The 23,427-nt window shown below is 41.9% G+C and overlaps 1 protein-coding gene across 1 annotated transcript in view; it reads right to left on the bottom strand.

The window, feature by feature from the left end:
* Positions 1 to 983: 983 nt before the first annotated feature.
* Positions 984 to 23,427, bottom strand: part of spock1 (SPARC (osteonectin), cwcv and kazal like domains proteoglycan 1) — a 561,041-nt gene continuing 538,597 nt past the window's right edge. The window contains exons 8-11 of the mRNA XM_041193973.1: positions 10,936 to 11,157; positions 6,209 to 6,271; positions 2,455 to 2,592; positions 984 to 1,165 (exon numbers count right to left, since the gene is read on the bottom strand). Coding sequence (XP_041049907.1) covers positions 984 to 1,165; positions 2,455 to 2,592; positions 6,209 to 6,271; positions 10,936 to 11,157 — 605 coding nt within the window. The remainder of the gene's footprint in view (positions 1,166 to 2,454; positions 2,593 to 6,208; positions 6,272 to 10,935; positions 11,158 to 23,427) is intronic.

Raw genomic sequence — 23,427 nt, 5'->3', positions numbered from 1 at the left:
AGTTCTTCTCCAGATGTTCCTGGCTCAGCAAGGGTGAACATTTTGACTAACTCTCTCACAATCTGGGAATTTGAGGGAAACATATTTTGACTATTAACCTGCTTATGCTCGAAGGGCAGTATTAACTTTTCTGGCATTGTTAGCAATGGTACAACATTTTAGTTGCATCTTAGAGTTGTGCCAAAATACACTTCTGTGAAAGTGCAAAGACAATTTATACATACTGCACTGTTTCAAAAGAGCTCTGAAGTGATTTATGAATATTACTTCAACCATTGAATGGAATAGCATGGAAACATTGGTTGCTGCATACTCTGACATGCTATTAATATTCAGGTCTTACTGTCATGCAGTTTGAAACAAAGTCACAATTCCTTCATTAACCAGTGATACTTGGTGCTACAGTGTTTCAGTTACTATGGTGAAGTTTAATATTAAATGATGACATGCAGAAATGCAAGACAAACGTATATAAAGATATTTAAAAATGTAAATAAGATGTACATAATATCCAACACAAGTAAAATATTTTTGTATAGTGATGTTAAGGTAAGTTAATTTCTTTTGAGATCTTTTCATTCTCTGCCTAAGAATTGATGTTAAGAAAGCTCCATAGTTTATATTTCAACTCTGTTTAGAAAAGCAGTGAATGTTAAGGGTTAGTTAAGCTGTGTGGATTCAGAATGAGACTAGTTAATTTGTACTGCTCATATCCAAGAGACTTGTTATAAATCTGAATAACCTATTTCCTGAACTTTCTTACTGTGCAGAAACACATTCCAAAATGTATTTTGCTACTGAACATGCTCAACAGATGAACGAAATGGTCCCAGTGAGATCGACATTTTATTATCTACAAGTTTTTTTTGTTTATTTTATCTCAGATGTAACATTTCCCCAGTACCACAGACAAACTGAGATAAGAATGAACTTGAGCAGTGTGCAAAATATGACAGTTCTGGGTAGTGATGCAGTAAATGCTACTACCAAATATAGCCAATATCATCATCTTTGTCATCTTCGCTATCTTCATCATCTTCATTGCCTCCGCCCTCAGGTGCTTTCTCTTCCTCTTCATTTTGTATTTCTCTCTCGTCATCCTGGTCATCAGACAAAACATGGAACCCACCACTGCCAAAATCACCAGAAGTCTCCTGATCTTCTTCTGAAAGTAAAAGATTAGATCATTAAGAGATCGCCTTTCAATAAAAAATATTTACCCACCATGTTTAATAGTTATATTGAATTCAGTTGAAATTATTATTTTGGAGAATATGTCATTTAATGCTGAAGGTGACAGCTATCAATATTGGGAACTCAAACTTACAAAGAACGGGACTGAAGTTGAACAGGCTTGTTTAACATGTGGCATTAAAACTAAATGCCAGTAGACTCCCATCTGTATTAGAAAGATTGAAACTCAGATCTTAAAGATTGAAGAGCATTTTCTGATGTGCATAATATAAAAAAATATACTTGGCTAAGCTGAATAGAAAACAATTATATTGTAAACCATGTTAATGTCGAAATTGTGCTGCAATAGAATACATGCTTTAAGTTGGTAATTCAGCACAGCCATCCCCAATTGGGGAAGGGTTAGCAAATTGTTGCAAGAGTATATAAGCCAGTTCATTCAGGTGGGGGAAAACTAGGAGAGTTATTTTGCTTTCTTGGAAATAAACCTGGTTTAAGGTGAACTTTAGGCTCATTCTTCTTCAACATACAATTATTGGAATTAACCAAACCACAAGTAATTTATTGCTTGCAAAATAATCTACCTGGTTACATAACTCTTGTTTCAATTTGTTTCTTGCTATCCCACTAATGTTTGACTCATGAAGTTGGTGGTATTAGTGGAGAAATGCTTAATATGATTAATTATACTATTTTGTCAATCATATGGAAGATACTTTAAATGGGTTAATACCTTTTGAAAAATGGTTAAGAAATCTTATGGGCATGTTAAGTTTTTAATCCTTTAATATCAGTGACATTAATTTCTTGAACTTGGTTGGAAAATAAATCATTAAGATCTATTTCAGAAGCTGGCTGCCTGCATCATTGTGACCTTCTGCTTTTGGAGCTAGGATGTGATGTGTTTCTTTGTATTTTACATAAGAAGTCCATTCAGGTTCAAAGCATGAGACTTGCCATCTTTCTCTTTATTATTAATCATATCATAACCTATAATTCAGTAATATCAAACTCTTCAAAGGTTGGTGTGACTAAACTGATTCATTCATTCTGTAAGCAATGACATCACACCTGATAAATGGGAACCCTGACCTTCAAGGAGGGCTGATATCTCCTACCATAGTCATCAAAAGATTCATGCCACAGAATGTTTCCTTGCCTGTATCTAGTGAAGGGTTTTAATAATACTTCCCCTTTTATTTGCTCTCCCAGATATAAACAGCTGAATAGTGAACACTGTCCTTATTTGGCTGGCCTTACCACAGATTGGAGTCCCTTCTATCCGTGAACCTGCTATTTCATTTCCATATTTGTCAACACACCAGCACTGCCCAGTGCTACTGTGACACTGGGCTGGTTTGTAATATCCATCCTCATTGCACCTTGGTATAAAAATACCTACATCAAGCCAAAAATAAAAAGAAAGTTGTGATAAAATGTTTAGCTTGAAGTTTCGAAAATTATGCATTGGTTTAACTAATGCCTTAGCACACAACACTTTTGCATTCAGTGCCTTTCACATAACAAACCTTCCCAATGCTACTTTGCAGGGAGAGGCAAAATACTCAGCAAGGGAAGTCAGAGGAAATAATCAAAGAAGTTAGAAATCTTTTGAATTCCATAGAGTAGGAGCATGGTGACTGAAGGTTCTGCCATCAATGATGGAGTGGGGAGCCTGGAGGGGGGTGTGGGTGGCCTTACATAAGTAGATCAGAGTCCGGAGAGAAGAGGTGTGGGCTGGGACATAGAGCTGTAGAAGATCATAAGGATAGGGCTGAGTGTGGTCATGCAGGGATTCAAACAGCAGATGAGGGTTTAAAGTCAACAGTGTGGGCAGTGGATGCTGCAGCCTGCAGCATTCTAGATGTAAAAGCAAAATACTGTGGATGCTGGACATCAGAAATAAAAACGGAAAATGCTGGAAATATGCAGTCAGTCAGATAGGATCTGTGGAAAGAGATACAGAGTTAGTGCTTCAGGTTGATGACCTTTTATTAGAGTTCTGATTACAGGTCATTGACCTGAAATGTTAATTTCTTTTTCTTTCTCCACAGATGCTGTCTGACCTGAGTATTTCCTGCATTTTCTGTTTTTATTTCAAAGTTTTAGATGAGTTTGTGGTTGGTGAAGGTTGAATGGAGGAGCTTAGTGAGGAGAGTATTGAAGAATGTGTAGATAAAGGTTTGAGTGGTGGTGAGAAGCAGGCAAGCAATAGTTCAGGCATGGAAGTAAACTTTCTAGGCTAGGAGAGTTTGCCAAAGTTAAGCATATTTCAAGTTTGAGCAGGTCACTGAGGTTGTACACCTGTTAGCTCAGTCTGAATAAACAGCGGATGAAGGAGACATAGTCAGTTTCTGAGATTCAGGACACCTTCAGTCTCGCAAATGTTGAGTAGGAGAAAGATTTGGCTCTTCCCAAACACCATAAAGGCAGTCAGACAGCACTACAAGTCTTCAATCAAGAGTTAAGGCAGAAAGATGGAGTTGGGTGTCATCAGCATACCATGGAAGCCTACATTATATTTAAAGATGATATCAAGGAATGATTACACATAGTTAAGGAATAGGGGAGGTAAACAATGAAACCCAAGGAACAGGAGAGCAAGAGGATATGGGGCACATCTGAGATGTGGGCATGGGATGAAAAGTTTGAATGAAATGGGTTGACTATATTGGGAGAGGAACACAGGGAGGGAAGTGCCATGGAGATGGACAATGGAGGAGAGGTAATAGAAAAGCCCAGTGAGTAATAGAGGGATGGGATGTGATCAACTGAATGGAGGGCCACAGTATAGCAGCGGAAGATGAGGAACAATAAAATGCTACAGTTGTTGGTAACTTTGACAAGGATGTTCTCAGTACCATAATTGAAATGACAATCAGACTGGACAGAGGCAAAAATAGATTAATTGGAATGGATCTAAGGGAATGCAGGATCTTGTAGAAGAAAGGGAGTCTTGACTGAGTGGGAATTGAGAGGACAGTTTTCATGATAGCAGTTTTAAAGAGAGAAAATGAGGAAATAGATGTTAGCGGGTGTTGAGCCAAGGAATTGTAATTGAATACAAGAGCTTGGTCAGAAGATCAAAGGACCAGTTAGTTTCTTACATAGTTAGGCCCTTTTTGTACTGCTTCAATTGAGAAAAGATTTATTTAATAACAATGAGTGCCTTTATTCATAGTTTTCTCCTCTCGATTTCTTTCCTAGGGATACATACTCATTATGGGTTATGGTTCCATGATGCTAAGCTGCCATTATGCACATGTGAGCCTTCACAGGAAGTGACAAAGCTTTGTAACTGTATGAGGCGTCACAGTCAAACACAATCTGGCCCCCACTTTACATCCACATACATGCACTTCCAGGGGTCAGTGTATTGTGATCAGAAGTGGGAAAGCTAATTAACTGTACCCTCCCTAACCCTAGGGTATTATGGAAATTAGTAATGGCTCTTGCATCATCTAATTGTGATCAGCTAACCAAACACAGACTGAGACCATAGTCTGGATGGTTCAAGTGCTTGCTGGATAAGTCGTGGAGCCATAACTCTGACGGCCTAAACACCAAGGGCAAAAACTCAGTTTTTTTGATCAGAAAGCTATGATATGAATTTAGTCAATTTCAGACAAAGTCATTTGAACCCTAAAGAAAATGCTGCTGTATGTATGCTCAATATGCAAGTATTACTCTGCATATGAGAAGTGATTTTCTATATTTCATGGGAAACGTAATTTGTGTGCAATAAGAAGCTCTCTTGCAAATGTATAATTAATATGCCTGTATAAATATCTTTGTAGTCACCTTCTGTGGTTGGTGCTACAATAATTTTGTTTTGCAAAAATAATGCATTTTTGCGAAGTGTGTTGGAGAGACATATCCCAATCTATACATTGCACATATGCAGATCTCTCATGGTCAAGCAAAGATGTTCTCACTTGTCTAACCGTCTACTTTAAATTCAGATTTTAAATTAAGGAAGAACAGAATCTTTCATCTTCTGAATCCCAATACAGATCTGAATAAGCGCACAGTTTTTTTTATTAGAGTAACAGACCATCAGTGAGGTGAATAGTGCCTTGGTAAGTGCAGCAGGCAAAAATCCCATTTTATATTGTGGAGCTCCTGATATTTTTCTTTAATTTATGTGTAGAGGAGTTATCCACTACTTTGAATTGTATAATTTTGCTTTGTTTCAGTGATATGATAAGATTTATATCTGACACATTGCAGGGATATATTTGGATTATTTATTTCTATAAATGGGTGTAGGCATACATTTAAACTATATGTAGATAAACAATAATTTTATTGTACATTCCTAATCACATACAAATATATCATGTGTAGTGCTAATTACTTGATTTGGTGTTTATTGAATGCTGAGTCCATATCCTCCTGTCCATGGTCCTTTCCATCTTTGTATCCCATGTTTTTTGTTCATCTTACAGTTGATTCCTCTGCCTGAAAATCAAACCCAATCCACTACCTACCTGTCTGTCCATTTGACAGTACCTGCTTCCTAGCTCGAAGAGTGAACATGTGTGTTTGTGTGCGAACACACAAACACACAGAGGGAAGGGGAAAAACCAGAAATAGAGATAAATACATGGCATTCTCAGCTATTTATGATTTCCAGTGCAACTGCAGAATTTTTAAATGTTCACATTCCCACATTTGGAACAGAGACAGAAGTATCACACTACAGTATTCTGAAGTTGAAGAAAAGTTCAACAATGTGAACAGGATAATCATGAAATATTCATTCCAATAACTGGGTTGTTCCAGTATTGAATCTTGTTCATTTCATCCACACAGTAAAAATAAGGCAGAATAATAATAAAGTTGGAAATTAATGGTGTATGTTCTTCCCTTTTGAAAACACTTTCAGCTTATCTCATCCTAAAAGAATCACAATAATATCAAGATTTATTTATTTTTTATACATTTTCAAATTACACATCATTGAATTCTAATGAATCATACTATGCAGTCTTCATCACATTACAATGCTTACCTAAAAGATGTTTCCCTCTGCTCTGCCTTTGAATCTTATTAATTTCAGCTTGGCATGGAAGACCTGAAATAAAATTTAATAGATAGTAGTTCCCAATGGGCCAGGAATGATATCTTCAATGACCAACCTATGTATAAACATTACTGCATTTCATTTTACATTTGAGATTCAAAGCTGGACGTTTTCACACAAAGCAGGGATCCGCATTCAATTAAAACGCTTAAAAAAATAAATTACATTTTTTGACAAATTTCAATACTTCTAGAAAGGTCAATGAATGTGTTATGGTGGCAGATGTTACCTTTCCTGAAAATTTGCATAAAGCCATAAATCACTGGGAGTAAAGTTATGATCTTGTACAGTTTGAATCTGAGCATTTAAAATCAACTGTCAGTGTCCATTATGAAGCTGTGATTACACAAACTACACTCTAATGATGGCCAGTTGAACTTTTATTGTTATGATAGTTAGAAGTACAATTAGGTGATGCATAATAACTCATTAATCAAAAATAAATTTGCCAAACAAAAATGGAGACCATCAAGGCCAATAAATTTGGGCTTGACTATATATAAGAGAATACCCAATATAGCTTGACTATAATCAAGAGGCTTTAAAATTGTGTAGTTAATTTCTGCACCAGTTAGAGCAAAGGATGGGATTTTCTGGCCCCTAAACCGGCGGGCATCATCGCAGATGGGATGGGAAAATTTGGAGAGCTGTTAAAAGTCAATGGCTCTCCAAATTTTCCTATCCCACCCATGACAATGCTCACCGGTGTCGGGGCCAGAAAATCCCACCCGAAGCTTAGAATAGACAATGTGGATTTTGCACTATTTGTTCAGGATTTGGGTTACTTCAATCTTGATGTAATTTTTCAAAATATAACGTAACTATATCACTTTTGCTTAAAAAAAATGTGCATGTTAAAATTACTTTACTATGCCTTGTCTTGGTGTGACTATGATGTTTAACTATTTTAGTATCTCAGGGCAAACGTTTGGAAAACTACTTTAAGACAAAGCAGCCTGCTTGATAGGCACCCCACTTTAAACATTCACTCCCTCCATCACCGACACACAGTGGCAGCAGTGTGTGCTCTCTACAAGATGAATTGTAGCAATTCACCTAGGCTCCTTCGCCAGCACCTTCCAAACCTATGACCTCTATTGCCTAGAAGGACAAGGGCAGCAGATGCATGGGAACACCCACCTGCAAGTTCCCCTCCAAGCCACACATCATCCTGACTTGGAACTATATCGTTGTTCCTTCAGTGTCGCTGCGTCAAAATCCTAGAACTCCCTCCCTAATAGCATTATGGGTGTATCTACATTGCATGGACTGCAGCAGTTCAAGAAGGTGGCTCACTAACACCTTCTCAATAGCAATTGGAGATGGGCAATAAATGCTGGCTTAACCAGCGATGTCCACAAATAAAAAAAATTAAAGTAATAACTGCTGCTTTTATCTCAATTACAAGCCCACAGACTTATTACACACATAGCTGCCTCACACTTCTTCTTATTCGCTTCCTTCATAAACTCTGACTCAGAATCTCTGCGTTGCACTCCAGATCCCCTGCCATAGGTTCAGTGGAATATTGGTGGAACCCCAGGATTATATTTTTAACCATTTACATTTTTTCATCAGGGCTCTGCCAATCAACTGCCTGAGAACCCCTGTGGAAATTACAGGCATCTGTCCCTTTTCTCTCATTGTTCTGCCTTCATTGCATCATTTTTGAAGACTCAAATTTCTTGCCACAGCTTTTTTCTTTAGGCAATGTTTTCTCTCTGCACTGGTTACCAGAGCCTTTGAGTTTATGCAGCCTCTACTGTCACCTCTTTTCTCTCAATTATAGGATTGCTCGCCCTCATCTTCCATCCCACTACCCTCACCATTTGCCAGATCATGTTCAGCGATGCATCTGCACCTTAACCAAGGCACTTTCACATGCAACCATGGCTGTTGCTATATTTGTCTACTCACCTCGTCACACACCACTTCCCAGGGCCTCAAATGCTGTGTGACAGCAATTTACAAAAGGTTGTTCCAATCTAGTTTATTGAATTTACTGCTTAGATTGTGATCCCTTCTACAGTGGGGAGATCAAATGCAGATGAGGTAACCATTTCTCTGATTTCCATTGTCTGTAAGCATGATCCTGACCTCCACAAACCAGATTCTGACTTCCCATTCTCATTGATTTTCCTCATGCTGTTCTAACTAAACTCGGTTTAGCTGCCAGAATATTATTTCATTACCTCCTGTGCACTCTACCATACCTAATTTTAGTGACTTCAGACATTAGCTATATCCTCGATTTTCTTTTCATCAAAGGATGTTGGTGATGTGGAGGGAGTGTGTCAGCATCTGGGGTGATGTCGTGGGTGTAGACTTTTTGTCTACATGATTTGGGAAGGATTCTTCTGCATAGGGCCTGAGTCCCCTCCAATTATGGCACAACAATGGACCTAACAGACCACCCAACGATGGAACAGTACAAATAGCAGGAAATATGGTGCAATGTCAATCTTGTTGCCTGGCAACATATAGATGGGTGCCTTTGACCTCTTCGTGTGTGTTTGTGTGTGTGTGTGTGTGTGTGTGTGTGTGTGTGTGTCCATAATGTCAAGTCCAAGTTTAGATGTTCATTCAGACTAAAGTTGAAAGTGAGTTTGTTTGATCAATGGTCTAACACCAAGTTTCTTGGTTACTAAAATGTGTTTAAAAAGATAAATATTACAATAATTGCAATGAAAAGCTGGAGAATGAGTACCATGACAGGAGTTCTCTGTGACTAACAGCTGCAAGTGTAGAAAAGGTTACTGGACCTTGTTGGTAGAACTATGTTTTACAGAGACAACGATAGTTCTGGTGAAAGAATCATTTACATGACGTAAGACATTTAACAATGTTATATGTCGATACTTTTCCAGTCTCATTGAATCAATGCATCTCAGCCTCCTTCTACCCAGGCATTTTACTTTAGATCCACTTTTTGCCTTCGATCCTTTTCTTCTCGTTTCATCTCTTGCTGCATTATTGATGCCTTTGATGTCTTTACATACACCCCAGAGCTGTACCTGTTCTCTCCGCTGGCCTCCTCATGTATCTTTAAGCTTTTCCTCTCCAAAGATGATTGCCATGCCCTCCTGTAGATTTTCCGAATACCAAGGCTGAATTTTGTGCAGGTGGTAGAAGTCCTGCTGTCAGAGCTGAAAATGTGACGTAACTGCATCGGCTGGCAGTGGGACCCAGGGAGGGATATTCCTGCTGACGGTCAATTAAGTTCTGGCAGGGCAACCATCCAATTAAGGAAGGGGGCCCAGCCCCGAGAGTCTCTGGCCCAAGGAGAGGAACGGCAGCTCAGCAGCGCCACTACTAGTGGTGGTCATTGAGGAGGCTGCTGGGAGAGGGTGTCTCAATGGCAGAGGCACCCTTGAAGAGGGGTAGGTAGAATTAAGAGGCACTGGGGCCAGGCAAGGAGGCCACAGTGATTGGGGGCGGGTGGAGGAGCATGGTCATGGTGTACAGGTAGTATTGTCACTGCCAGGGGTGCCCATTGTCACTGGTGAGGCCCCTTCTGTGGGCCATGGAGTGGGCCCAAAAAGGAGTGCTCCACCCTGAAGCTGAGAAACTGTCAGGTTTCAATGGGCAGTCTCCCTATGTAATGATGGCCACCTCCACGCCACTCCCCCCTGCCCCCACCGCTCCGCCACCCACAATGCAGCCAAAATGCCTACCAAGGCAGGAAATGGCCCTTAATTGGCAACTTAAGTGGTTCAATTAGCTGTCAGGTGGGTGGCTAATCTGCTAATGCTCCTGCCACTAGCAAAATAGCAAGGCAGCTGGAAGATGACAGGTAGCCCACTCCTCTCCCCTGTCCCCCTTTTCACACTATTTTGTCAGCCTTCCTGGTTGTCAGCCTATCCTCAAAGGGCTGGCATAATTTGGCCCTGATTTCACTTTATCTTGCACTGTTATAGGGTAACCTGTCTATTTGGAGATGAAGCAGTCTAACCTTGATGAAGCAGCACATATGAATGCAGACTGAGAAGCTGGGCATGGTTACCAATTGCCTAAAGTTACAGATGCAGCAGGCTATGCTTTTATGTACAATGCTGCATTTACTACAGAAAAATGCTACCTCTCGTACCCAGAAAGTACTCTTGCAATTTCCATATCCAAATATAGTTGGGTTAGCAATGCAGGCACCATCACTGTTTGCTTCCAATTAAACACAACAAACACCAGCTGCTACCATGCCTGTTCCATAACAATGCAATTTTTTTAAAGCCCACATTCCCTACAACTCACAGAAAATACATTGGCAGAAATAAAACTGCCCAACTGGAAATGCAATGTGTAATGCAATGTACATTTTCTTTGAGAAACAGTTAACATTTCAGGTCCAATATGACTGTCTTTTGGAACTATTTCATCAGTTCTGAAGAACAGTCATATTGGACTCAATGTTAACTCCCGCCAGGGTTTTCTGGTCCCACCTGGAGTTAATGGACCTTTGGCTGGTCCGTCAAATTTTCTGTTCTACCGCCGACGATTCTCATTACAGGCAGGACCAGAAAATCCCAATCTCTGTTTCTCTCTCCACAGATGCTGCCAGACCTGTTGCTAAGTTTTTCCTGCACTTTCTCTTTATTTCAGATTTCCAACATCCACAGTATTTTGCTTGCATTTTCTTGGAGTTCTCTTTACAAACTTACCTCCCTGCCTCTGGAAACAGTAGCACCATTCATTGTTTGAAAGCTTCCCATCTTTAAATGTGTCACAGGAGTTGAAAAGTGGCTTAATGCACTGCTCATACTTATCAAGGTAAATTGTTCCCAGCTCTGATTGGTCCAGCAAAAGGTCATAGTTCATGTCCAGCTTGTTAAATATCCAGCCCAAAGAATCCTTGCAGATTGGAAGAATGCTGGTGTCAAACCCTAAAAAAGAGAACTAACTCAGTTTTTCTGTAGAGTACAAGAGAACAGGTAAGTGTTCAAAATGTAGACGAAAATCTGAATTCAGGACCAACATGAATAATATTCTGCAATGTTTCATTTTGCCGCAACTGAATATAAAAGCACTGGTGCACAAGATGGTTTAGGATCCCAGTAAGCTACATGCTCACAATGGTTTCCAATCATTATTTAACCAAATATTTGCATGTCTTCATTTAATAGTCAGATAAGATATTAATAAGATAAGATAAAATGTACTTTATAGCAGTTGTCATTTAAGCAAGCAGTAATTCCATAATGATAAATTCCTTAATTTACTTTGCTCTTAGGTGACTATAAAATTCATTAAGTTTTTTTAAAGCTCTTAAATTAATCAAATATTTCCTAGCTGATTATGGTTTATTAAAATTATTCAATATGGAGAATAACTTTGGGAAATTTATATTAACACTTTTCTTTGAGTTTTCATATTATTATAACATACATTAAAGAGACATTAGCATTATACAAAGTTTGCTTCAAGTGTTTGAATAGGGTTTTAAACAGGTTTGTGAAACATGATTGATGTGATTCAGCTATAACCTTAAGAAATTGAGAAAAAATTTACTGCTTTGAGATTGATAAAATCGGCTGTACATAGTCTACATCAAGAATATTACAGCACTTGATCTCTAATGATTCAATTGCCACTCATAACAAGAAATGCCAGTGCAATTTCTGCAACATGTAGTAATAGAACACAAAAGTATCGTGAATTTTCCTGAACTGTTCCCCCAGAATTATCAATATAATTTTGAAAATTTTCCCAGAATATTTTAAACAATTGTATTATGTTAAGAATTCCAAGACTAGAAGAAATAATTCTTTATATGGCTATCAAATTATTTTCACAATTACAGTATATCAAAGCTCACATTAGGACATCACAAAGTCGATTTTAATTTATTAAAATCAAGTTGCAAAAAAATACTTTCCAAAAATGTTTCCCTCGGCTGATTTTATGATTGTTGTGAAAGTGCTTAGGAACATGAGAACGAGTGTAGGCCATTCAGCCTCTTGAATCTGTTCTGCCATTTAGTAAAATCATGGCTCATATGCACCTTAACTCTATCTACCTGACTTAGCTCCATATCCTTTAATACTCTTGGCAGGCAAAAATATATAAATCTCAGATTTAAAATTATTAACTGAGCTAGCATCCACTGCTTTATGCAAAAGTTCCAAACCTTTGCTTGAAGGAGTGTTTTCTAATCTCTCTCCTGAATGGCCTGGCTCTGATTTTAAGATTATGTCCCTTTGTCCTATACTCACTGACCACAGGAAAAAGTTTCCAGCTATCATCAATTCTTTTCAAAATCCTTAAAAAGATCAATTAAATCACACCTGACCCTCTACATCCCAAGAAATACAAGTCTAGTTTGTGTAATCTTTCCTTGTAATCTAACCCTTGGAGCCCTGGTAACATTCTGGTGAATCTGTGCTGTGCCACTTTCCAAGGCTAATATATTCTTTCTATGGTGTATTTTTTCTTTCTAAACAGCATGTTACACAGTACTCCAGATGTGGTCTAACCAGGGCTTTGTAAAGCTGTAGCAAAACTTCCTCCTCTTTATATTCTAGCTCTTTTGTTATAAGGGCCAACATTCCATTAGCCTTTCAGATTTTATTTTGTGCTGCCTGCTACATTTTGGTGGTCTCCCTAAATCTCATTGCACCTCCTCTGTTCCTAGCTTATCATTTAAAAATTTCTGAGGTCTATCCCTTTATGGTCCAAAATGGGTGATATCACATTTACCTGCATTTAAATCTATCTGCCCAGTTTTCTTCATTTACTTAATCTACTGATGACTCTTGGTAATTTTATGCAACTTCTACTTTAAATAATATGCCACCAATCTTTATGTCTTCAGCAAACTTTTTTTATTGTGTTATCTCACAAATGAGTTAATAAAGTGAACAGTTCCAGCACAAATCCTTGTGGGATGCCACTAGACACTTCCATTTAATTAGAGTACCTATTATCATTAATCTGTCTTCTACCATGTGACCAATCTCCTAACCAAGTCAATTATTTACCTTCATACCATGAGCTGTAAGTTTTAGCTAACATTATCTTATGTGGAACCTGATTAAATGCCTTCAGGGAGTCCATACGAATTATATCCATTGACTGTCCCCTGTTTACTATTTCAATTGCTTCCTCAAAAATTACAATCAGGTTCGTTAGACATGTCCTACCCTTTACAAATCCTCATTCTAATCAGCTCAAATTTCTCTAAATGCTGAGTCACTCTGTCCTTAATTATAGATTCCAATAAATTCCCATCAGCAGGTGTTAGATTAACAAGTCAATAATTTCCTGGTTTCTCTCTCTCACCTTTATTAAATAATGGAATTAGATTTGCAATTTTCAAATCTAAAGGGGCAATTCCTAAATCCAGAGAGCTTTAGACAATTATGAGTAAAACACCTGTACCTGTGAAATATCTGTAACCTTCACGAAAGAATATGCACTGGTGCTAAAACATCCAACTTTAGACACCTTTACTTAATTTGGAATATCTCTTAAATATTTGGTCCAGAAGGCATGGGTGAAATTGGTCTGTGTGAGAGCCAATTAGGGACCAAAAAGGGGAATTATGGAGGCAGAGGGCATAGCTGAGGTATTAAATGACTACTTTGCATCTGTCTTTACCAAGGAAGAAGATGCCACCAAGGCTGTAATGAAAGAGGAAGTAATTCAGACGCTAGAAGGGTTTAAAATTGATAAGGAAGAAGTATTGGATAGGCTGTCTGGAGATAACGTTGATAAGGCAGCTGGACTGTAATAAATCTGCATATCATTATAAGTCCAGCTTGCCAGAATCATCCCCCCATGCTGGATCATCTGAGCACGTTGGCCTGCAGAATAACAGCATATATAAAGGCATGTGCCTGCAAGCTGCACTTTGAGGGAAGCTCAGAGGTGAGGCACAGTGACGTTGAGCAGTGCTCAAGAGGGTCCCCCATTGGACTTCAAGGTTGAGGCAACACGCGTTCAGGTGAGGGCACAGGGAAGTTGCTTTTTCCCGGCTGGCTGATAGCGTAAAGCTGGGACAAGGGCTGTGCTGTGATTGAGGTGAATTCGGGGGGGGGGAGGCTGCACTGTGGTTGATGGTAGTGCACAAGCATGTGCAGGGTTTGGGGGTGCGCGGAAGCGGCCATGCATTAGGGAAACCTTATATAAAGTGACCATTCCTCCGCAGCTGAGGCAGTTCAGGCGCAGCCACATTGACATATGTGGAGTCAGGCTTCTAACTTATCTGCCCACTCAAGCAACACTGAGGCATGAAAGTGCCACCAAGTGCTCCAGAGCTTTTCACCCCTCAGGCACAGACTGCAAACTAATGAGAATTTGAGTGGACTGCAGAACAATTGGACGACTAGGCAAGTTGTACAATCTGCTTGCAAAAGCTGGCCATGGAACAGTCACTGTTGGAGGCACTCACAGCCCCTTGCAATGTCATCACTCAGGTTTGGACCAGTCTCCCCCATGGTTCAAACTAATGCAGCCTTGCAGTGCGGGTTAGGAGAATGCCTGCTCCTGAGCTGAGAGCACAGCATGCAGTCCAATAGGCAAAGCTGCCACCAATTGGTCAGGTGGAGTGCGGCGGAGTTGGGTGGGGTCCTGTGCAGCACTGCAGTGCACTAATCTCTGGGCCCGCACTCCCTGGGATGCATTAAGGGGCCTTTAGATTTAACCAGGAGGAGAGGTTATTAGAATACCCATGCTAACCCACACGTATCTCTTTCATCCTGCAGAAGAGTACATCAGGAGCATGAAGCCTGGTGATCTAGCTGTATACCTCATGGCTTACAGAGAGTGGAGACGAAGGAGAAGAGAATGATCAAGGTGCCTAGCTGAGCAGAGGGAGAAGCAGCACCCTGAGGAAGGGGTGGCTGGGGCTCCCGCACATACCGCTGAAGAGCCATAGCGAGCCACTGCTGGTTGGAGCCTAGCTAAACCTAGGGTCTATAGACACCGCCTTTCATTCCTACAAGTGACCAAGAACCAGTGTTGCTGAAGACTGCACATGTCCAGGGAACTGGTTAGTCACATCTGCCAGCTGCTGCAGGATTTGGTGCCAGAGGGACATGGAGGGCATCCACTGCCAGTGGCCATGGAAGTGACCGCGGCACTCAACCTTTACACAAGTGGCACCTTTCAGGGATTCACAGGTGACCTCTGTGGGATCTCATAAGCCTCCACCCACAAATGCATCCATGAGGCCATAGATGCCATCTTTGCGAAGGCACACAACTTTGTGCATTTCGCCAGGGACCAGATGAGCCAGGATGCAAGAGTGCTGGGGTTTGCCCAGATCTCAGGTTTCCCACAGGTGCAGGTGCCATTGACTGCACTCATGTGGTGCTCAGATCGCTGTTGCAACAAGCGGTCAACTATGTCAACCACAAGGGCTGCCACTTGCTGAATGTGCAGCTGGTGTGCAAACACCTCAAAGGCATCCTACAAGTCTGCGCACTGTTCCCAGGGAATGTCCACAGCCCCTATGTTTTCAGTCGGTCTCAGATCTGTTACGTCTTCCAGGGTCCACACAGCAGCAGGGCTGGCTCCTCAGGGTCAAGGGCTATCCACAAAGGACGTGGCTGACAACACCCATGCGGTGGCCTCAGACTGCAGCAGAGTATCATGAGGTTCATGATGCAATTTGAAACTTGGTGGAGCAAACCATCAGGATGCTGAAAATGCTGTTCCGGTGCCTGGACCGGTCTGGTGGTGCCCTGCAATACAGTCCACAGAGGGTGTCATGCATTGTCATCATCTGCTGCGCCCTTTAGAGCCTGACTGCAACGGGGAGAGGAGCTGGATGTCTCCTTCAATGAGAAAGACATCAACAGGGCGGAGGAGGTCCTCAAAGGTGAGGATGTTGGTGATGAGGTCCTCACACTGGCCAGCCAAGGCAGGCATACTCAGGAGGCCCTCATAGCTGCTAGATTCATGGAGGATGATGATGAAGTGCAGTGAGGAGACACCATAGATCCTCACATCGCATCCGTGAACGTTTGACTCCAGTCTGGCTGATGGCAGCCCTCTGTGATGAGGCTCCTCTTATGGAGATGCAGCGGAGGCCCTAATAGTTGCTCCCAGGAGGATGATGACCACGTGCAGTGTGGACACTCCATAGATCTTCACATAGCCTCTGTGAATGTCTGACTCCTGCTTGGCCGAGGGTAGCTCACTTGTGCTCTGTGATCAGGGTCATATCATAGAGACGCAGCCATGAAACTTTAAATGCACCTGATCCTATGTTTGCCTTCAGCACCTGACCCCTTCGGGAGCACAGCGTCACTGGTCACAGATGCTGAAGAGATGGGGGCCAGCTCCAGCTCAAAAGGTGGTGACAGCACAGAGTGAAGGAACACTGACACGTGCGCACGACATTCTGGCAGCAATGACAAGCATCATCAAGGTGCAGGCATCAGTAACATGTCCAGTGAGTGTGAAGCCAGACCAACACTTTGGTATGAAGGCTGAACAAAGCACAAGGAAGAGACCCTGGACTGAGACACCTATCTTTTATCTTGTGCAGGAACCAAGGTTTCACATCTGAGTGACACAAACATTGTTCATCAGAAAAATGGAGATATTCTTGGGAGTTTATTTACAATACTGAACATTACGTACAAATCATTAACACCTGTGTCGAGGCTGTGCAATCTTGAAAAGAGTTACATCTTCTTAACTTTCCTAACCCTGCCACTACGTATTGGTGCTCCCCTGACATCCACAGCAGAGGTGGAGGCAACTTGCTGACTGCTATGCCTGGTCTGTGATTACCTTGACAGGCGTTCTCAGGAGGGCTGAGACCTGGATGGACCTGACTTGCTTTTGGGGTCCTGCTGTGTGGCAGTGGCTCTCTCCTTGGCCTGTGGACCTGGAGCTGCTGGGGTCATGGGATGAGATTCAGATGGGCCGGACATCCCCAGAGTCACCTGGGTAGATGGCCCTGGGGTGTGCACCTGCTGATCCTCCTCCCTATGTGTGCCTGGGGTCCCCTGGCTGACTACTTGAGGAGAAGGGGAAGCTGAAATGAGATTGAGCTGTCCTGCATCCCTCTTGCATTGACACCACTGGAGGCCAACTATGGCATCAGCAATGGAGTTCAGCCTGCGTAGCAGTGCAGGACCAATGTCCTGGACCAAGGTCTCCATGGCAGCCGCCATCCTCCCAGCGTTGACCTCACTGTGTTGGCATGCTGCCGCTATCACCTCAGGCTGAAGGCGGACAGTCTCCTCCATCGTGCCTTGTAACCTGAGGAGTGCAGCGGACATCCCTTCCTGAAGTTCCCGAGCGTGCCTTTGCAGCTCCAGCAACTGTGACATGACTGAGTCCAGAGGCTTGTCATCTGACTCGGACTCAGCAGATTTCTGACCTTTGGCAGTCCTTTGAGTGCCAGAGACCTGGGAACTCCCTGCCTTCGCCTGCTGTAGATCAGACAGTGTGATGTGCTCACCAGATTTTGATCCCAAGGCTACTCTAAAGCTAGGTCCCACCGAGCTGTGTGTCTCTGTGCTGGTGGAGGGTGTGGGTGAGCGCTGTGATGGGTCCTCAATGAAGGTGCCTTCAGATTCTTCAGAGGTTTCTTTGGAGTCTGCTTGGAGGCTCTGGGACGTGGACTCTGTGAGCTGTTTCCCAGATGTGCCTGTGAAAGTAAGGGGAGATAATTAGTTTAGGGCAGTGGCCTAAGAAAGAGGACACATCACTCATGGCATGGTTGTCTGATGGATGTTGCTCTGCTGGATCCTTGCTTGATAAAGCACCGCTGACCTCATTGTCAGTACAGGAATGGTCCAATCTTTAGTGGCCAGCTTAATGGCTTGGTTTTCAAAGTCTGAGGACCTTGATGTCAGGCATTCCTCCACCAGTCTGCGACCTCTCCCTCTTGTGTGCCAGCTTGTCCTGCATGATTACAGAGAGTGTAAGCAGGATGCCTGCCAGGCCAGATGATAAGTATGCCTGGCGTGTGTGGATGGTGAGTGGTCCCATGGATGGGATGAGGCGAATGAAGGCGTGTCAGAGAGCGAACGGTGATGTTCCTTGAACTGACAGTGAGTGAGATCCCTGTGGATGTGTGATGGGTTTGTGAGTGTGAGTCGAGAGTGATGTGAAGAGTGACTTAACCTGGCAGAACGGTGATCATTATTCATCCTCTTGCAGCACTGGGTGGCTGTCTTTTTTTTTGCAGGATGTTGATGCTGGCCACCACCTCCCAAGCCTGGTTGACAACATTGCTGCCCCTCCTGTGGTCAGAGCGGGGGTAGAGGACATCACGGTGGGTCTCATGGCATCAAAGAGGCACTCAACTGACATATCACTAAATCGGGGGGGCTGCAGTCTTCTTGCCTTTTGGGGCCATATCTTCTTTGCAACAATCCTGGGCTAGAAGCACTGCAAGTTGTGCATACCGCTGCACTTTAAAAATGGCGTCCGCCATGATGAAGCAGCGAGGTGATGGTGTGGCGGGTGAATCGGGGCCCACCTGCAATCAAAATGGCATGTTTCCTGAGAATGCATGATTAATGAGATGGGATTGGGATGATACGGCCTGAAAAGCCACCATTGCAGCTACGGGTAAAACGTTTTCCTGGCCGCTACTGCACTTAGAGCAAATCTGACATGATTCTGCCCAGAGAGTAGTGGTTAATGGATGTTTTTCAGGCTGAAGGAAAGTTTGTAGTGGAGTTTCTGGGGTAAGTGTTGGGACGCTTGCTTTTCCTAATATATATTAATGACCTAGACCTTGGTGTACAGGGCACAATTTCAAAGTTTGGCAGATGATTTGAAACTTGAAATCACTGTGAACTGTGAGGATGATAGTGTAGAACTTCAAAAGGACATGGACAAGTCATTGGAATGGGTGGGCAGGTGGCAGATGAAGTTCACTGCAGAGAAATGTGAAGTGGTTCAAAAGAACATGGATAGACAGTATAAAAAAAAGGGCATTATTCTAAAGGGGGTGCAGAAGCAGGGGGTTGGGTCTATATGTGCATAAATTGCAGGACAGGTTGAGAGTGCAGTTAATAAAGCATACAGTATGCTAGGCTTTCTTAATGGGGCATGGACTATATGGAACATGAATAAGACATTAGTTTGGCCTCAGCTGGAGTATTGCGTCCAGTTCTGGGTGCTGCACTTCAGGAAGGATGAGAAGGCATTGGAGAGATTGCAGAAAAAAATCATAAGGATGGCTCCAGGGATAAGGAACTTCTATTTCTTGTGTTCTTGTGAGACAATCGGAGCAGGAGTAGACCAGGTGGCCCATCGAGCCTGCTCCATTAATTCACTATGATCATGGCTGAACTTGGGCTTCAACTGCATTTTCCCATCCACTCCCCATATTCCTCAATTCCCTAAGAGACTAGAAATCTGTCTATCAGAGCCTTAAAAGTATTCAACAACCTGAGGTTCCAAAGATTCACAGCCATTTGAGTGCAGAAACATCTCCTTATCTCAGTCCTAAATGGTCAGCACCTTATCCTGAGACTGTGTCCCTGTGTTTTGGACTCCCTGACCAGCAAAAGAAAATCTCTTAGGCTCTACCCTATAAACCCCTTCAGAATTTTGTAAGTTTCAATGAGATTGCCTCTTATTCTTCTGAATTCCAGAGAATATAAGCCCAATGAAGATGGATTGGAAAATTTAGGAATGTTTTCCTTGGAGTAAAGAAGGCTAAAAGGAGATTTGAATGAGCTCAAAATCATGAGGGGTCTGGACAGAATATATATGGACAAACTGTTCCCACTCATGAGGAGATCAAGAACGAGAGGGCACAGATTTAGAGTAATTGGCAAAAGAAGCAAAAATAATACGAGGAAAAAGAACTTTTCTCGCACCGAGTGGTTAAGGTCTGGAATGCGCTGCCTGAGATTGTGGTGGATGCAGGTTCATTCAAAGCATGAAAAAGGGAATCATACTTATCTGAAAAGGAAGAATGTGCAGGGTTAAGGGGAGAAGGTGGGAGAATGGCACTAAGGGAATTGCTCATTTGCAGAGCCGATGCAGACACATGGCTGAATGGCCTCCTTCTCAGTTGTAACAATTCTGATTCTGCGAGAGCTTGGAAACTTGATACCAGTATACAGCAAGTATCCTCCTATTATTTGTTTTTATTCATTTCCTTCTTTCATTTGACAAACTTTACATTAGAGCAGCACTGCACACAACAGAAGTCAAATTTTACTGACTCATTATTTATATTCTCCTTCACTTTCTATAGGATCTTCATAAGATCAGGTGCCTGGAATGAGAGCTGGATTAAGATTTATTGGGGCTCTAGACACTAAGAACATTCACAGTTTCCCTGTATCCACTGCACTTTTTTCCATCAACCCTTGTCATTAAATACCACTAGATACAATGGGAGCTCACCACTTCATTCTCATCAGATGTGAGTACCCCGGTGGGTATCAACACAGTACTCAGAGACTGGAACTCTCATCTCCACTCATCAGGGCTATATTACAATACACCGAGCCTAAGTAAAGCATATTTGGGGACCAGCTCTATACTTGGCATGGGCATTGTGGCTGGTACTACTTTGAATCAGATGCTAAACCAACCCCTTATTTGTCCACCTGAGATTACCAACAAGTTTCCATGACACTATAAAAGTGAGAGCAGGGAATTTTCCAGTTGTCTTGGGCAACATTTATCCTTCAACCATCACTAACAAAACAGAGGGGCACTGAATTTGGATATGCAGTGCCTGTTTTTTAAGCATTGAATGGCCTTAGAGGTCCAAAATGGCATCTGTAGTTCATACACGCTTTTGGTGCATGTTCTTGCCAGACACTATATTGGTGAAGGCGTTAGCCTCCAGGAGAGAACTTCTGCTGGAAGATACAAATGATGACAACATTGCTACTTTGGAGCTTGAACCACTATTTAACACTGTTTCTTAATCATGCACAGCTGAACATCAAAGGTTATTGCAGAAAATAAAAGCTCATGGTGTAGGGGGTAACATATTGGCATGGATTAGAGATTGGCTCGCTAACAGGAAGTAGAGAATTGGCATTAATGCGTCTTTTTCTGGTTGGCAGGATGTGCCACAGGGATTAGTGCTGGGGCCTCAACATTTTACAACTTATATAAATAACTTGGATGAAGGAACCAAAGGTAAGGTGCTAAATTTGCTGACAACACAAAGATAGGTAGGAAAGTAAATTGTGAAGGGGACATAAGGAGGCTACAAAGGGACATAGGTTAATTGAGTGGGAAAAGATCTGGCAAATGGAGTATAGTGTGGGCAAATGTGAAATTGTCCATTTTGACAGGACGAATAAAAAAGCTTATTATCTAAATGGTGGGAGATTGTGGAGCGCTGAGATTCAGAGGTATCTGGGTGTCCTAGTGCATAAATCACAAAAGGCTGGTATGCAGGTACAGCAAGTAATAAGGAAAGCTAATAGAATGTTATTGTTTGTTTTTTTTTGTGAGGAGAATTGATTACAAAAGTAGGGAGGTTATTCTTTCATTGTAGAAGGCACTGGTGAGACCACATCTGGAGTACTGTGTAGAGTATTAGTCACCTTATTTAAGGAAAGAAGTTAGAAGCAGTTCAGAGAAGGTTTGCTAGACTAATATCAGGAATGGGCAGGTTTTTTTATGAGGAAAGGTTGGACAGGTTAGGCTTGTGTCCACTGGAGTTTAGAAGAGTAAGAGGCGACTTGATTGAAACCTTTAAGATCCTGAGGGGTCTTGACAGGTTGGATGTGGAGAGGAAGTTTCCTCTTGTGGGATAATCTAGAACTAGGGGGTCACTGTTTAAAAAAGGATCACTCATTTAAGACGGAGATGAGGAGAAATTTTTTCTGAGGGTCATGAGCCTTTGGAACTCTCTACCTCAAGACAGTGAAGCAGGATCTTTTAATTTTTTTTAAGGCAGACGTGGATAGGTTCTTGTTTAACAAGGCGAGTGAAAGATTATCGGGGATAGATGGGAACGTGGAGTTGAGGTTACACAGATCAGCCTTGATCTTATTGAATGGCGGAGCAGGCTCAAAGGGCTGAGTGGCTTACTCCTGCTAATTCATATGTTCGTATGGCCAGCAGAAGGAAGCACCCTCTACCAGTACTATTCAAAGTGATCATCAACTGCTTTCGGATTAGTTACTGATTGATTTCTACTGGCTGTTATAGCAATTGTACAAGTTGTTTATGTGCTTTCTAGAGTTTTTTTAAAAAGTTTCTCGAGTACACAGGGAGTGGCTTGGCAGGTGCTGAAGCAGTCTGCCCTGACTTCAAGGTTTGTGTGCACAAACCAGTTGTTGACAGACATGGGTGAATTAGTAGCCATTCCCTTTGGAATACAGAATTACTGGGAGAATGAGCAGAGGCCACACAGAAGATGCTAGAGCAAGCTGCTAGAATAGGGAGGAGGAGAGGCATGAGGGAGAAGGGCACTCAGCAGGAGTCCATATCCACTCAGGGTGTTCAGTAAATAATTCTGGACATTCTCACTGAAACATGCTTGGTGCAGCAAAAGATCAATGATTATAATTTGATTAAGATAGATTATAAAATAATAAGACCTTAAATTTAAAAAATGTGGAATTTTTCTATCATATAGAGAAATATGAAATTCCACAAATATAAAATTAGCTTTTAAGGGTTAGTGAGGGTGTCAGCAGAAATTCTGAATTTAGCATGCAGTTAAAAACAAGTTACACCTCATTCAACAAGATGTATCCTTTTCAAGGGTTTTTACAGTGAGACAAAGAATGTTCATTGGAAGTTCTTACCAGCTCGATGATTTCCAATTGATTACAGACTGGGTGAACTTCAACAATGCACTCTCTGGAGAAGCATAGACTTACTGACAGCAACTTCTGGATCTCCACATTATTCTGCGCATGTGAGGACTCCAGATGCAGCTACATGATGGTGAACAATGATGGCTTCAGCATCTGCAAAAATCTGGGCCACAGAGGTCCAACATGTATGACTTGGATGCATTGCCTGTCTTCCTCTCCCTCACCAGACATTGTTAATTGGCCATGTGGTGTTCCATGCTTGATTTAGCAACTTGTTCTAGCATCCAGTGAGGCTCTAGAAAATCATGGTTTTCAGCTGAGTTCCAAAATTCCAGTCTGTTACTAAACAATATTCATGAAGTCATTTCTCTTCTTGCTTTTAATGCAGGGCAACTAATCACAGGGAAATTCCTTACACAAAAAGGGTCTGCTGGA

This window comes from Carcharodon carcharias, chromosome 8 (assembly GCF_017639515.1).
Source record: "Carcharodon carcharias isolate sCarCar2 chromosome 8, sCarCar2.pri, whole genome shotgun sequence".
Lineage (NCBI taxonomy): Eukaryota > Metazoa > Chordata > Chondrichthyes > Lamniformes > Lamnidae > Carcharodon > Carcharodon carcharias.
This window is presented reverse-complemented; position numbering and strand designations above follow the sequence as displayed.